At 45.6% G+C, this 15,216-nt stretch overlaps 1 protein-coding gene across 2 annotated transcripts in view; it reads left to right on the top strand.

Moving 5' to 3' along the window:
- The first annotated feature begins 1,339 nt into the window (after positions 1-1,339).
- ZCCHC2 (zinc finger CCHC-type containing 2) overlaps positions 1,340-15,216 on the top strand; it is a 73,392-nt gene continuing 59,515 nt past the window's right edge. For both annotated transcript variants that reach the window (XM_073332222.1, XM_073332221.1), the window contains exon 1: positions 1,340-2,417. In XM_073332222.1, coding sequence (XP_073188323.1) covers positions 1,587-2,417 — 831 coding nt within the window. In that variant the 5' untranslated portion in view covers positions 1,340-1,586. The remainder of the gene's footprint in view (positions 2,418-15,216) is intronic.

Here is a 15,216-nt window from a genome sequence, read left to right as displayed (position 1 = left end):
ACAAATACTCAACTTTTATTTAAAAATGAAATGGTTTACAAGGGATGCCGAAGATCAAACAGTAGTGTAACCAGCTTCCTAAAAGCTACTCTCCTCCACTGCTTTCAAGCTGTGCTGCTCAGTCTGCAGTGTGAGTAATTAAATGCAGGTGCGGACCAGGATATTAGCTGTACCAATGCATCATCTCCCTGTCTGTTTCCTGGTGCTTCTACCAGTAGGAGTACCTGATGCAATAACGGTTAGATTCACAGAGGGACTAATGTGTTACAACACTCAGAGTGGCAGTGCCTAACTTTTGGGTAGCTTGCCATGCAATGGAAACCGTATCCCTGAGTCAGGTGCTTCAGCTTTCTAAACAATGCTTAGGGAGAGCTGAGCATTTAAAAATGGGATCCACAAAAGCAAGGCAGCAAGCTGAGTGAGGAGTCGCATAAGCTAGTCAATAGGAAATGCTGAGAAGAAGGATGTGACCTAAATCCCCCACCCCTCTTAGGGAGCCTATCTCTGCTTGGGATTCTCAGCCATGACCCCTTTCTAGGAGTTAAGGCCCAGATCCTCAACAGTATTTCAGCTCCTAACTCCCTTTGAAATCAATATGCTTAAATACCAGGGGATCTGGGCCTAGGTGCCTAAACTGTTGGGGGAGAAAGGCAGGGCTTGAGGACTCCTTTATAGTCCTTAGCCCGGGGGAGGGGTAGGAGAGGCCAGTTCAGTTTCAGCCTCTGCCTCCTGAGAAGGGATTTGAAGGTAGGTCTCCCCCACTCAGGTGTGCCCCCTCCCCTAGAGAGCCGTCCTCACACTCCTATGGCCCAAAGCATATTGAACCACGGTGGAAGGGAACAGCAGCGATGCTGAAATACGATGGTTGATTGTTATTAGCCCCATTTACAGAGGGCTGGCATGAAGCAGAGCGGTTCAGCGTGCACTCAAAAAATCAGGTACAGAGCCCGGAATTGAGGCCAGGAGCGTTGTCCCCCAGAGGCACACAGCTGAGGCTCCTCTCCCCAGGCAGCCTGGGGTTATTGCATGCCAAAAACAGGCTTCCTGGCTACGGCTGGGGTTTCATGCTCTGTTCTGTAACACACCCCAGCGCGCAGCAGGGACAGGGCTGGAGCAGCCGTGTGACCCGCCCGCCCCACCAGCGGGCTGCAGCGAGACCCTTCCCCGCCCTCTTTCACCCTAAACACGGGGCCTGTTTAGGACCCAGCGGAAGCCGGGCGCGGGAGGTCGTAGAAAGGAACGGACTGACGTAAGCGGCAGGGCCACCAAGCTGCCCGCTGATAGGCTAATACGGGGCGTTCCGAGCTTCTCCCCGCCCCTCCAGCCTCCAGGCCGCGTTCAGTCCGCGCCGGCGAGTGGCGGAGAAAAGAGCGTCCGGGCCTCGCGCCGCGCACGCACTGAGGCGGGGGCGCGCTGGGAACCGACACGATCCGCCCCGGAGCCGCCGGCGGGGGCGGAACCCTCCCCCCTCCCGCGCCGCGCGGCCAGGGCAGCAGCATGCGCGGCTCCCCCGGGCGCGCCCGCCGCTGAGCCCCGCCCGCCGCCGCCGGGGCCTCTCGGATGCTCGAGGCCCCTCCGGGCTGAGGATGCTGAAGATGAAGCTGCCGCTGAAACAGACGAGCCACCGGGCGGAGGAGGCGGCGGGGATGGGGCTGAAGGAGCCGGGTAACCGGGACTGTCACCTCCAGCTGCAGCAGGTGCCCCGGCCGCCTCCCCGAGGCGGGGCGTCGGCGGGGTGCGGGCGGGAGCGCCCCAACCAGCTGCCTGGCTTGGGCCCGGGCCCTGGGCCGCCGCCGGCTCCTGCCGCGGGCGTGGCGGCCGCCCGCACGGACAAGGAGACGGTGTACGAGTGGTTCGGCCTAGTGCTGGGCTCGGCGCAGCGGCTGGAGTTCATGGTGGGGCTGCTGGACTTGTGCAACCCGCTGGAGCTGCGCTTCCTGGGCTCCTGCCTGGAGGACCTGGCCCGCAAGGACTACCACTGCCTGCGCGACGCCGAGGCCAAGGCCAACGGGCTCAGCGACCCCGGGCAGCTCGGAGACTTCCGAGACCCGGCCGTGCGCTCCAAGCTCATCGTCTACCTGGCGCTGCTGGGCTCCGAGAACCGAGAGGCCGCCGGCCGCCTCCACTGCCTGCTGCCCCAGGTGGGCTCTGTCCTGAAGAGCTGCGGGGCTCGGGTGCGGGAGGAGGATGGGCCCGAGGAAGACATGGAAGGGCCTGGAGAAAACGGCCAGGCCCTCCCTGTTGAGAGCCTGGGCTTCGGGGCGCAGGAGGAGCTACTGTTGCTGTTCACTATGGCTTCTCTGCACCCCGCCTTTTCCTTCCACCAGCGGGTCACCCTGAGGGAGCATCTGGAGCGGCTGCGGAGGGCCCTCTGTGGGGACCAGGAGGAGGATGCTGCCTTCGGCCCTGCAGCTCAGGTACCAAAACTCCCACCCCAGTTTCCAGGCAGCGTCCTATCCCCCCTTCCCATGTGCTGTCTTGGGCTCTCCTCTCCCTTTTGCCATCATCCCAGATAGTAAAGTTGCTTCTTCTCCCATCCTAACCCCCATGCTGCTATGTGGGAGGCTGCTGCTGTAGGAATTTCCCCTTGTGACATAATAATGCCCGAAGGTGGTTCTGGGAGGAAAGGGGATTCTCCCTGGTAGTTGTGTTCAGTGCTGACTGCAGCCTATACTAACAGGGTGCAAAACAGCACTGGTGCAGTCCAGTGGGCTCTTTATACACCCCTGGAGTATAAGTCACCACCATAAATTATACTTATGATCCACTTAAACTGTGGCTAATAACATCTAAACCTCTGGCCCCCTTTTGAAAAGGTTACTGCTAGAAGAGATTGCAGATAGGCTCTAGTGATATGTCCAGTATGTTGTAGAAACTGATTGTCCAAATGCCAGTGTGAATGTTGGCAAGAGATGTGGCTTTTTAGTGGGACAGTGGGTTCTGTGTCGGACTCGGACACTTGAATTTACAGGGATCGGGGTATAAAGCCATGTCTATGTTGGAGACTATGCAGGTATAGCTATGCTGGGACAACACCGTAGTGTAGATGCATCTTATGCCCATGGAAGGAGTTTTTTCTGTCAGTGTAGGAACACCATCTTCCCAAAGAAAATTGTGTACATTGACAGAAGTAGTTTTGCCATGACATAGCTGCATCTACCCTAGGGGTTATGTTAGCATGGCTATGTCAATCGGGGTTGTGGTTTTTTCACACTCCTGACTGAGTTAATTATGTCAACCTAAATTATAGACCAAGCCTAAGACTGGCCTCCAAACAGCAACATTCTGTAAGTTACATTATGAGTGGATAGTGGTCGTTTTACTATGTGAGCAAATGAAAATGTCAAAACTAGAATTTGTGTTCAAAGTGGACAGCTTAATGTCCTAGATGGGACACTTGTTGCTGCATTGATGGTTATGCATGGTAATAAAAGACTTTCACTTAATGGCACAAGTCCTCTTTCCATAAGAATCAGCTGTCAAACTCAGAATTTCACTAGGTAGCCTTAATTTATGCTCTGTGTTCTTGAATGCTTTTTAAAACTTTTGTAACAATTTCCCCTTATTGATTTGACAGTACCATCTTTTTATGGGTCTACAGCTTTTAGTCTCCAGATGGCTCCTTGCTTAAGAGGAACAAAGGGTGTGGGTAGTTTATCTTTGCAACATGTTCCATGTATAGAAATGATCTTATGTTAGGTTTTTCTCTGTAGGAGTAACGAAATATTAGTGTTTCATGACTACCTACAACACCATCGATATGCAGCCACCTGTGGGATGGGATAAGAAGGCAGCAGTCAGGCAAAAAACTTTCATGGCATGCTGAATAAAAGAATAAGCAGGACACCAAGGCCAACTCTTATGCAGTGTGTCTTAGGATATTTAAGAACCAGATGGGCATCAATTTTTAAGATTTCATACATCTTAAGTAAACACTCAACTGTGGCTTTAAATTATTCAGTTGGCAGGTCAGCAGCGGAGAGTGGATGTTCTGATGCTGACATCTTAATAATGAATTCACGTGAGCTGTAAAATAAAGTAGGGAAGATGAGATTTGTCTTATTTTGGCCAATTCATTTGCATCAAGTCTAGCTATAACAAAGACTTGCCAGGATTCACTATGTGGGGGGAGAGGGTTATGGTAAGTTAGCTGACAACTCTTTCTGTTGGGTGTGAAATGCTGGTAAGTAGACCTACTTTTCCCAATAGAAATTAGAAGATAGTAAACAGTTATGACTAGGTGAAGTGCCACAGATAGCACTAGAGGCTTAACCAGAGCATTGTTAGGATTCTTATTGACAATGGCCCAGGTCCACAACAGTGCCTAGGCACCTAAACCGTGGACTAGGGTGCCCAAGTTCCAGTATCGGCTCCACATCCACAAAACTCCTGGCAAACCATGTAGGTGCTTGTGTTTCTGCCACTGGGCATGCATGCTGTTCCCGCCCTCTGAATGTCCAGGTGCCTGTCTCCCAGCCTGTGCCCCAGAGTGATTCACAAACCTGGGGAAGATAGGGGTGTTTGCTGGCCTGAGCAGTTTGTGGGACTTGATCCAGTAGGCATGCTTGAGGCTGCCTAGCAGATTGGATCTCATGCAAAATGTGGCCACCGGAGAAGGTGATATTGGTGATGCCCACCTTTATAACTCTTAGTTCAGTGGTTAGACACTCAGCTGAGATGTGGGAGACCCAGATTCAATTTCTCCCTCTGTTGTAGGGGGTGAGAGTATTTGAACAGGGATCTCCTGTGTCTGAGTGCTCTAACCACTGAGCTTTGGGATAGTTGTGGGGCTCCCTCAGTCTTCCTTCTGTTTATCCACTGTGGAACTGCTCCAAGAATGAGATTGATTGGAGCATAGGGACTTGGCCCTGGGTCTCCCATCTCCGAGGTGGATGCCCTAATCACAGGTGTAGTCACTTGACTCGTGTGCTCTGTTTAATATTAAAGTTTTTATCCATATTAGATCCTTTGGGCCAGAGAGAGGGAGAATTCATTGTATAGGGACCTGGGTACTTAACTTGGCTTTGTGGATCGCTGTGTTCACATGATTTTCTTGGGCCTTAGATGCTGTGATGCTCAGCATTGTAATGTTCAAGTCCTGTTGTGGAGTGTACCCATAGAAGCTATTCTGTATAATAGTGTAGCTTAAAAGCTGTAGTTAAAAAGCCCCCACTTTGTTTGCATAGTCTATTCACATAAACCGTGCTATGTAGAATGCACTGATAGCCAAATCCGCTTGGCTCACCCTACGGGTCACTTTCTTTAGCCTACACAGAATTGAAGTTCTGCATCACCTTTCCCCCCAGTTTTTATTATAATCATATACCACAGAGCACTTCCTGGGATTGCCTGGCTGGGAAAAGTGGGTGGATGGTCCTTGCCTAAAAATGCTGTCGGTTCCCAATCAAATAGCTTGCAGTTAAACCAGGGAAGGCAGTGTGGTTGGAGACATGGGTCTGCCATTGATTTGCTGTGTGGCCTTGAGCGAGTAACTTGACCTGTAGGTCCCAATTTACAAATGGGAGGTAAATACCCTTCCTATCTCACAAGGGAGTCATAGGTTTGTCTGGTTTCAGAGTAGCAGCTGTGTTAGTCTGTATTGGCAAAAAGAAAAGGAGTACTTGTGGCACCTTAGAGACTAACCAATTTATTTGAGCATAAGCTTTTGTGAGCTGCAGCTCACTTCACCTCTTCTAGTAGGAGAGGTGCTAATTAGTGAAAATGTAAGGGAACATGTGCATGCTTGGTTTTATAAGCTCCTGGAGGTAGTGTTTCCAGTAGTTTGTGCAGGGAGTTTCTAGAGTGTTAGTTCCTGCCAGTTAGTTCCACTGCTGCAGTCATTCAGCTTGTCAGTTACACGTGGGAGCCCCAGTGGCAGGTGTTTTACCTCTGATCCTTTATCCTAGTGGTGGAAAGCTACAACCATGACCCGTCCAAAACTACTTTTCCCTAGGACTACCGGGGTAGACGTCTCTGGGGGGCGGGAAGGCCTAGTAGTACCAGAGTGGAGAAGTGTAGACGCTTCAGTTGCCACACAGTGGGAGGACCTGCCAAGGGACAGGATCGCTGCTGTCTGAGGAGACGTGCTGGGAGGAGCCCGATCTTCACCACCCGGCTGCCCTAGAGGCCCTGCCTCTGGGGGAGGGGAAGGACCTTTTAGATGCGGGGAGGGAGGTGACATGGGGGAAGTGCTTCCTTCTCCTGTGCGTGGAGGGGACACCCTTTTGCCCCCGTGTTTCTGTGGAGGAGACTCGCACTGCCCTGTCGCCTTGGTGGGGGGGCAGAGAGAGTAAATCGGTCATTGTGCCTTCCCGCCCCGATTCAAAATGGCGGCTGCGGAACCGACCCTCCCTGTCACGTGACTTCGGGCCTGCCCTGGGGGCGGAGTCTCCATTCATTACATAACGAATGTGACGGGTCTGGTTAATTCTGACGGGCCCCGGCGTCTCGCGCGCTTGCAGTTTGCGCGCTGCTGGGATGTGGGAGGGAGCGGTGAAAACCCTGCAGCAGAGGGCGCCGGCCGTTGGGATTGGGGCACGCGACCAGCCAATAGGAGGGCGCAGTGTCCGCGCGTGCAGGTCGGTTTTTCGGAGTGAGGAGAGCGACGATAAATCGCGAGGCGGGGACAAGATGTAAGGGGAGTTCGCGAGCGTAAAGACGATGACCTGCCCCGCCCCCTCCAAGGACTGCGTCAGAGACTGGAGCCGGTGGGGCGAGGGGCGGGCAGAGATTTTCCTCAGCCGCCCTCAGCTCTGCGCTCCTTTGTCGCCGGCCTCTCCCCTGAGTCCCGCGTGTCACCGTCGCGCCCCGCTGGCGTAGAGGGACACAGCCCTGCAGCAGGGCCCGCGTCTAAAGCGCTGATCCCGCCCGATCCAGCTGCCGGGCTGTGTACAGCAAGTGCAACGGGGTCTGTTCCCTTTGTCTCCCAAGCGCCTTGTCCCGCCCGCCCTGAGTTGTCTCCCTCGGCCACCTCCGTGTGTGCAGAGCCCTGTCAGGATAGCAGGCTGCAGCCTCTCCTAACCTGGCTCATGCTCACTGGTATCTAAGCATAGAAATACAGACAGGGACAACCCACGGACAGCCCCCAAGGACTAGAGTAGAAACCTCCACTGTTCAAAAAAGAATCAAATTTTGCTGTCCTAATAACAGGTTTTGAAATGAAACCTTGTATTTAGGGTTGGCAGAATTAAATTTTTATCTTTCTGTCGTTTTGAGGGGTAATATCAACACTTGAAAGCATTTTTTGATTATCATTTTATATTTTCACAATTGCAGGAAATTATGGGTGATCAGACAATTATGTAATCACTGTAGACATTCAAACAGTTAGTTTTGTTACTATAAACACATTGTCAGCATCACATGTCAAAATCTAAAAGTATATATCCTTGTCAAACATCAGTATTACTGAGGATCTTGCTTTGAGAGGTACCTTTAACATGCAGTACAATGAAAGTACTTTGCTCATTCTGTTCTTTTCTGTGAAGGTTCTTTTACTTTATACCTCACTTTTTACATTTGCCAATGAAGAAAGCAAGGGATAACTTTGCACTGCAAAATTAGCCCATAGAAATCACTGCCATAGATAGCTGAGTAGGTGAGCAGAGTTTTAAAAAAATTGGTATATTTAGAAAATATATTCATCATTATCCCTGTAAGCCTGTCGTCTTCTTATTAGAAGCCAAAAATAAAATTATTAAAACCTCCTATATGTTAATCTTGTAATAAAATCAGTTTTACTGGCAAATAGGACAAATGGTAGTGAGAACTTATCACATATATGTACTGTGCCAACCAGCTTTTAAGAACAAGATGGATAGATCAGTCCTCACGTTTCTTGACTACCATTTACAGCTTGAGATGAGACTAGCTCATCAACGTTCTTTCTTACACTTGACATTTCAGGTTTTGAATAAATTAGTATAAGAAGTGAAGGCACTTCAGTCAAAAACACTTCTAATAAAAAAAAATTTCTAGTGCTTTTTGTCAGTGATCTCAAAGTGCTTCAGTCTTCAGTGTATTTATTCTCACAACAGCTTTGTGAGACAGGGAAGTGTTTATCCCCATTTTACAGCTGAGAAAATGAGGCACAGAGGCTAAGTGACTTGTTCAAAGTCCCACACACAGTTGCTGCAGGAGCAGGTAATTGGACTTGGGGCGATCTTGGTTCTAAACTAGTGCCCTAACCACTGAATAGTCTTTTCCCTTATAATGCAATAAAACAAAGCATTTACAGACTCCTGATTACTCTAGAAAAACATCTTGAAAATATTACCACCATTGGTCATGGTAGAAAACTTCAAGGTAGCACTACAGTGGGTTTACACCTATTGATTGACTTCATTTATTTGTTTGCACCAGTAAACAAGTAGTCTGGAAAAGCTGCTCTCTTGTTCTGAAATGAGTTATGGATTGGCAGCTGCCTGTCATAACAGTATATTTTTTCTATAATTGGTCATTTAGCCTGGTACTTTGATGATGCGGGCATACAATTTTACTTAATCTAACTTCTTTAGTTTCTCTTCCCATCTCTCTTTTTTTTTAAAGAAAAAATTAAACCTGCAGAACATTGACAAAAGAATTTATATGCAAGTTTCATTAAAAGGCAGAGTGGTTCGCTAAATATAAATGCATGTAATGTCGGCTAACCTGTAACACTGCAAGCATAAACATACAAGTTTACAGTAGTAATTTCATAGTTAAGATTATAATCGGATTTTATTAAATTCAACTTTGATCCCTTTTTCTCCCAACTCCTCAGAAAACCTGTTTAACTCTCTTGCATTTTGGTCTACTTCCAACTGAAACCTTACAAAGTTGAGGTTTTCATTTTGTTGGCATATTGTAATTTAAAAACTGTCTGAAAACTTGTTCTTGTTGACAGCAGCTTCTTATAAAGGTAGTAGGCATGGGGGTTATTTTTGGAATTGCATTCGTATTACATTGCAATGCGTTTGTCGTCTGAGGATTCAAGCTTAATATTGTCAGCCTTATGGCATTTGAATTCCACAGGCCTAGTCTGTGGACTTGAAAGTCTGGAAATGAACCAGTCAAGCTGAATTTGCTCTGATTTTGATTTTTTGCAGTTCGTGCCTGTAGCTATAGCAGGGATAGTCAATTATTTTTTTTGTAAAGATCCAAATTTCTTTGTCAAGGTATAGTCAACATCCAGACTCTAGAGCAAAAGGGGGGAAAAAAAGGAGAGAAAAAAAGTAAATACAAAGATTTCAAGGTCCTTTCCAAAAGCATCTGGTGGCTGGGATTTGGCCTGTGGTCCGCCTATTGACAACCTTGAGCAATAGTTTTATGAAGAGGTAGGTACGGTGTGTCTCCATGAGCAAAGAGATACAGGGCAGCTAGTCCTTTAATCATTCTCTTTCGTGATGTGCTGCTTTGGAGATCCAGAGAGTTGGAGCAGTTGAAACTGCTTCTCCCTGGATTCACAGGGTATTGAGGCTGTTGAACAAACTTGAGGATAAATAAACACACAGGCTGGATTTATGGTTGAAGCATGGGAGAGGGACTTGAGACATCTGAGTTCAGGCCAGGCTCTGCGACAGACTGTGACATGGGGCATTTAATCTCTGCCATGGTTCCCTATCTGCAAAAGGGCAATAATACTTCCTTTTTCTTGCCTGTTTAGACTATAAGCTCTTTGGGGCAAGGACTGTATTTTATGTGTACAGCATTTAATACAACAGGTTGGTTGTGTTTTCAAGGTGCTGTAATTCACACAGTCAAAAATGAATGTGTATCAGGTAATTTTTAGTAGCTGAATAAAACATTCATTTAAGAAGCTGCAAATAATGGCTTGTTTGAATGTTTTATTGCAATAAAAAAAGCTTGTCAAAAATTCAGTTAGTGTTGTGTGGAATCTCAACTCTGAATGTGTATTAATGCTCATAATCTATCCAAAAACATCTTCATCTATTTTTACAATATAGACCACAAACTCCATACTTTACATACCATTCTACAAAAACATCTATTGCTATCGCTATCATACATCAAATTGAGTAACAAAACATAGGGTTTATTTAATGGAACTTTCAACTAATCTTTGCTGTGAATTGGCCATTAAAATTAATCAAATTAATTTTAGCAAATATTGACCTATTCCTCTTCAGACAATGTTTTTTCAGGACCTAAAATGACCATTTCAGCACCTTGACGTGATCTGAAATAATTCTAACTAGCATATATGGTAAGCAGGGTTTAGTCTAGGTTCCCAAATATTTAATGAGGATTGATTAATGACAGTACTAGAGCTAAGATTGTTTAGTTAAATAGAAGTTCTTGAAAATCCTGGTACTCTGAGAGGTGCTATGATTAGCTGGCTTAAGGAACCACTTTCAGAAAATTCCTGTAAGCCAATTTGTAAACAAATAAATGAATGGCTTCTATTTACAGATTATTTTGCTTAACAAGTTACAGCAAAACACAACACCGTTTCCGTGGCTAATCTTCAGTGATTTATAAGAAAGCAAGATACTGGTGCTTAATTCCCTTAGAATCTAAGGGAGTTTTTGTTTTGAGCAAGTAAAAAAATAAACAAGCCAGTTGCCACTACACTACATGTACAGTTGATGTGTACTGCCAGACGCATCTACATAGGTACTTATCACTTGTATATCTTTCTGAAACTGGTTTAAATTGGAAGAATAGAAAGGTCAGTGTGTATTGACACTCTCTTTTTTTACATGGTTTTTGTGTAGTCTACTGACTTTACATTTCAGGCAAACTAGTTTTTTTGTTTTTGTTTTTTTCCTGGTATAGCTTCTTACATACTGGAGTGCAAAACACCATGGCTCCTTCACCATGACCCTGACTCATGTGCCTCTGGAAAAGAGCACCATTTCTGGATAATAGTCCTCAGGCTCTAAGAAGGCGCTAATGGTGTCTGTAGAGGGTAGGTTAGTACTAAACTGAATGTGGTACCCATGGGGAAACTGTACATCTTAGTAAATCGCTTTAACTATAGTAGTTTTGAGGGTATGGTGATTTTAAAAAAAACAGTAGACAGTAAAGAAGGTGAGTAGTCTGGCATGAGTTGGTCTGTTTCAACAAGGGGTAAAAAATGGAATACAAAGAGGCTGGGTAAGTGACTAGTGTAGATAGACTAATGAGAACAATATAACCTTTCCCCTCCACAAAACTTCTATTACTTCCAAAACACTAGTAAGCTAATACGATACTTGTGTTTTAAAAAAGTTCTTGTAGACAGTGTGGGGCTCTGCTGATGGACAGCAGAAAAGGTTTCACAGAGCAGTATTAGATTGGCTATATCTCAGACCCTTGCAGCTATGGAGTTCCCATAATTAAACCATTGTCGGATATACTAAGGCCTTGTCTACACTACTGCAGTATGTCGACCTTAGTTATGCTATTCCAGCTACGTGAATAATGTAGCTGGAATCAACATAGCTTAGGTCGACTTACTGCGGTGTCTGCATAGCACTGCATTGACAAGAGATGCTCTCCCGTTGACTCTCCTTAATCTTCTTGATCCAGTGGAGTACTGGAATCGACCAGAGAGCACACTTTGTGGTCGATTTAGCGTGTCTTTGCTATACCTGCTAAATCGATCCCTGCTGCATCGATCACAGCAGCGTTGATTCCTGGTAAGTGTAGACATGGCCTCAGTTTCCTTCGTACTGGCTCAGACAGAGACCAGGTGTTTTCAATGAGGGCATAGTTGGACAGTACCTCTACCCTGACATGAGTATCTCCTCTCCTTTCGGGGTCTGGTTTTCCTACAGTGTGCCCCTAGTCGTATACAGGGTCTTAAGTCCTTTATGCTATCCGCTTATCCTTTACAAGCTCAGGTCTCTGGTAAGAGCTGTGGTGGTGACCACCTATGAGTTCAATATCTCCTGTTCCCTTTCCCCAATCCTTAAATCCCATGCTCTCTCCTATGCTGAGGTGAATTGAGAAATTGTTTTTTAGACAAGCTTCTAGCTCCACATTTCTTTTCTATTAAAGAGATGTTAAAGCATTAAAAAATCAAAACAATACAAGCTAATTCTTCAAATAGCTGTACTTTAAGAGGAAGAGAGCTAACTGTCAGATTAAGGTCTTAAGTATGCCTCATGATAGACTGTATTAAGGGAATATGTTGTAGTATATTTTGTCACAAATTGTAGTATGTGAATATCTTGGGTCTGACATGTAAGCAGAAAGCCAGTTCCTGCTCTGCTGGGTTTTTTAGGTCAATTTTAGAAAATGCTATTAAATGCAGAAAGTCCCAGCTTTCTAAAATGAATGGTGCTATAGCTTTTTTCACTCAAGCTCATGGTTTTAAAGTAACAGACTATTTTATTATAGGAAACAACAAATTAGGCAGCTCTTCCAAAACGTTAATATAGAGTCATTCTGCTGCATGCGGTCAAGCTAACTTTTGTATCTACTTTTTGTATCTGGCAAAGCATTTGGCTATAGCTTAAACAGGACCTAGTTAGTAATTTTCTGGCAGCTGCATTGATCTTCTGAAAGTTGGGTCCAGGTCTTTAGTTGGATGACAGCAAGAAGGCATTTTCACTTCTGCCAAAATGCATGCTAAAAATTGTCAGTTCAAATAGCTTGCTCAACTTCATCCATAGTTCTGGCCCTACCAATTTCACAGCTGTGAAGGACTGTGAAATAAGCTCTTCCCCATGAAATCTGATTTCCTCATTGCTGCTGGGAGCGTTCCAGTGAGGGGGCTCCTAGCTGTAAGTCTGGGATGGGGAGGGAGAGGACTTGTCCTTCCTCTGCACAGCTGCTCTAGCTTTCAGGGGGAGATCAGACCCACCTTGGAGTGCCTGCCTCCCGTCTGCTGCAGGAAGCTCTAGCCTCGGAGATTCCTGCAGCTGGAGGAGACTTGTGGAGGTGAGTCGGATATTCCCCCTGCTCCTGGGAGAGCCCCAGCCAGGAAGCTCTTAGCTGTGAGTCCCTGCTGTGGTGGGGAGGGACAGGACATGGCAGCAGGGGGGTTGGGTGGGAGGAGATCAGACCAACTTCCAGGTACCTTTTGGGTTGGGACCCCCATGGTTACAACACTGAAATTTCAGATATAAAGGGCTCAAAATGTGAAATTGACTAATTTAAAAACCCTCTGGCTGTGAAATTGATCAAAATGACTGTGAATTTGGTAGGGCTCTATCCATAGTATAACTTGCTTTTGTGGGCTTCCGTAAAGTGAACAAAAACATCATAGTTTAGTATCTGGAAACTAACAGTTCTTTGATCTGATAGAATAGTGTGAGACCAGGAATTCAAATTCTAGCACATTACCTCTTTCTGCTTTTAGTTGAAGTAGCTTGACCTCCATCAAAAGTTAGATCTGGTGTTATGTATGGCTGTCCGTTGTATCCAATAATGTCATGGCATATTTGGCAAACCACCTCCGTTTTACTGGAGTAGGGAAGAGGTCTGTTTCAAAATGCCTCTATCTATCCAAAATATTTTTATTTCTAATTGTAGAAAAATTGCAAATAGTAAAGCTGTTAAAATGCCAATTAGTTCAAATACTCCTATTGTGTTCACAATTTATTATAAACCTCTGCAGGCTGAAATTATGGGTGTTTATCAGAGGAGTGGGGTAAGGATTGCAGCTGAATGTTTAAGCATCTGTGCAAAGCATTTTCATGTTCAGAAGACAGTTTTTTTCCTATTAATAGGGATGTCATAAGTTTTAAAACAGAGGTTCCTCAGAGCCTAGTGAAGCTCACCCAAAACAGTCCAAATGCAACAATGATGCATTGGTTTAAATAAACACTGAGTTTCTGTGCCTCTTAGATTCTGTGCAAGACAGGATCAGGGATGCCTTTTGTGGCTTTAACCCACCTTTGTGCTGTTCTGATTCTGGACTGCTTAACAGCCCTTGACATTACTGACAACCATGGGGGGCCTATCTAAGTTACAGCAGCTTGTCCCTGTCTGTAGCACTGCATGGAACCTTGCTTTTGCTGTATCCCTGACATGCCTCCTGTTACAATGTGTGAATGGGTCCTTACCAGACCACTTTGTGTCTTGGGCAAATCCTCTTCTGGATGAATCTAGCGTTTTTAATACTCCTTTATACCACTGTGGTCTTTTCTGCATGCATAAAGAGGCCATGGCAGGGGGTGAACATCTTGCTCTTAGTTTTATATGCATTATGTATACAAACATTTGTAGTGGGAGATTTCATTGTCTGCCTCTGACCAAAAGTGAAGGCTGAAGGAAGCATTTCATACAATTCTGCACACCTATTTTCCCTGGCCTGTAGTACATTGAAATCTCAATATTTGAACTTGACTCTTTTGCTCTCTGCTTATCTGAAGTGGTGGTAACACACCTTAGGAGGTCTTTATTTTGACAACTGTAAATCAGCATTTCAAAGGTACTTACAGCTGATCAGTCACTCTTCTGACTTTCCTGTGTGAATGGCAATTGGAGTGCAACTCTGAATATTAATCAGTTCAGCATGTTGGGCTTCAACACAATGCGTCTTTGGTTCCCTTAAAATGTAGTCTGGAGTTGAATTCCCAGGTACCTCAATTCCAATATCTCAAAATATAAGAGAGCTATCTCAGGATTTTGTAAAAAGCTTACCCTGATAGTGGTCAACATATTTCTTTTACCGGGAGCACAACAATGTTAGTACAGTTAAGTTTCAGAGGAACAGCCGTGTTAGTCTGTATTCGCAAAAAGAAAAGGAGTACTTGTGGCACCTTAGAGACTAACCAATTTATTTGAGCATGAGCTTTCGTGAGCTACAGCTCACTTCATCAGATGTTTACCGTGGAAACTGCAGCAGACTTTATATACACACAGAAATCATGAAACAATACCTCCTCCCACCCCACTGTCCTGCTGGTAATAGCTTATCTAAAGTGATCAACAGGTGGGCCATTTCCAGCACAAATCCAGGTTTTCTCACCCTCCACCCTTTATATAAAAAAAAAATATTCATGTGAGAATGACCCTTCCAGAGCTTTTCTGAAGTATTTCTATTCCAGTAAGCTTCTTTTATCCAAGAACAAATTGAAAAGACAAAACGTGTATATATTGACTTCTGATGTGCATTACAACAGATGCTCAAACTTGAGTGAAATGGCCAATCTCAAACTCACTGCCCAGTCTTTCCAGATGCCATACTTGACATTTGATAGTCCCTTTGTTCAGTTCACTTGCCTTAGTTACTGTGTTACTGGAGGCATACAGGTGTTTTATCTCCTAGTTTTAGGGTGACTG

Source organism: Lepidochelys kempii, chromosome 2 (genome assembly GCF_965140265.1).
Source record: "Lepidochelys kempii isolate rLepKem1 chromosome 2, rLepKem1.hap2, whole genome shotgun sequence".
Lineage (NCBI taxonomy): Eukaryota > Metazoa > Chordata > Testudines > Cheloniidae > Lepidochelys > Lepidochelys kempii.
Note: the sequence above shows the minus strand (reverse complement) of the source record. Positions and strands in the feature narration are given on the sequence as shown.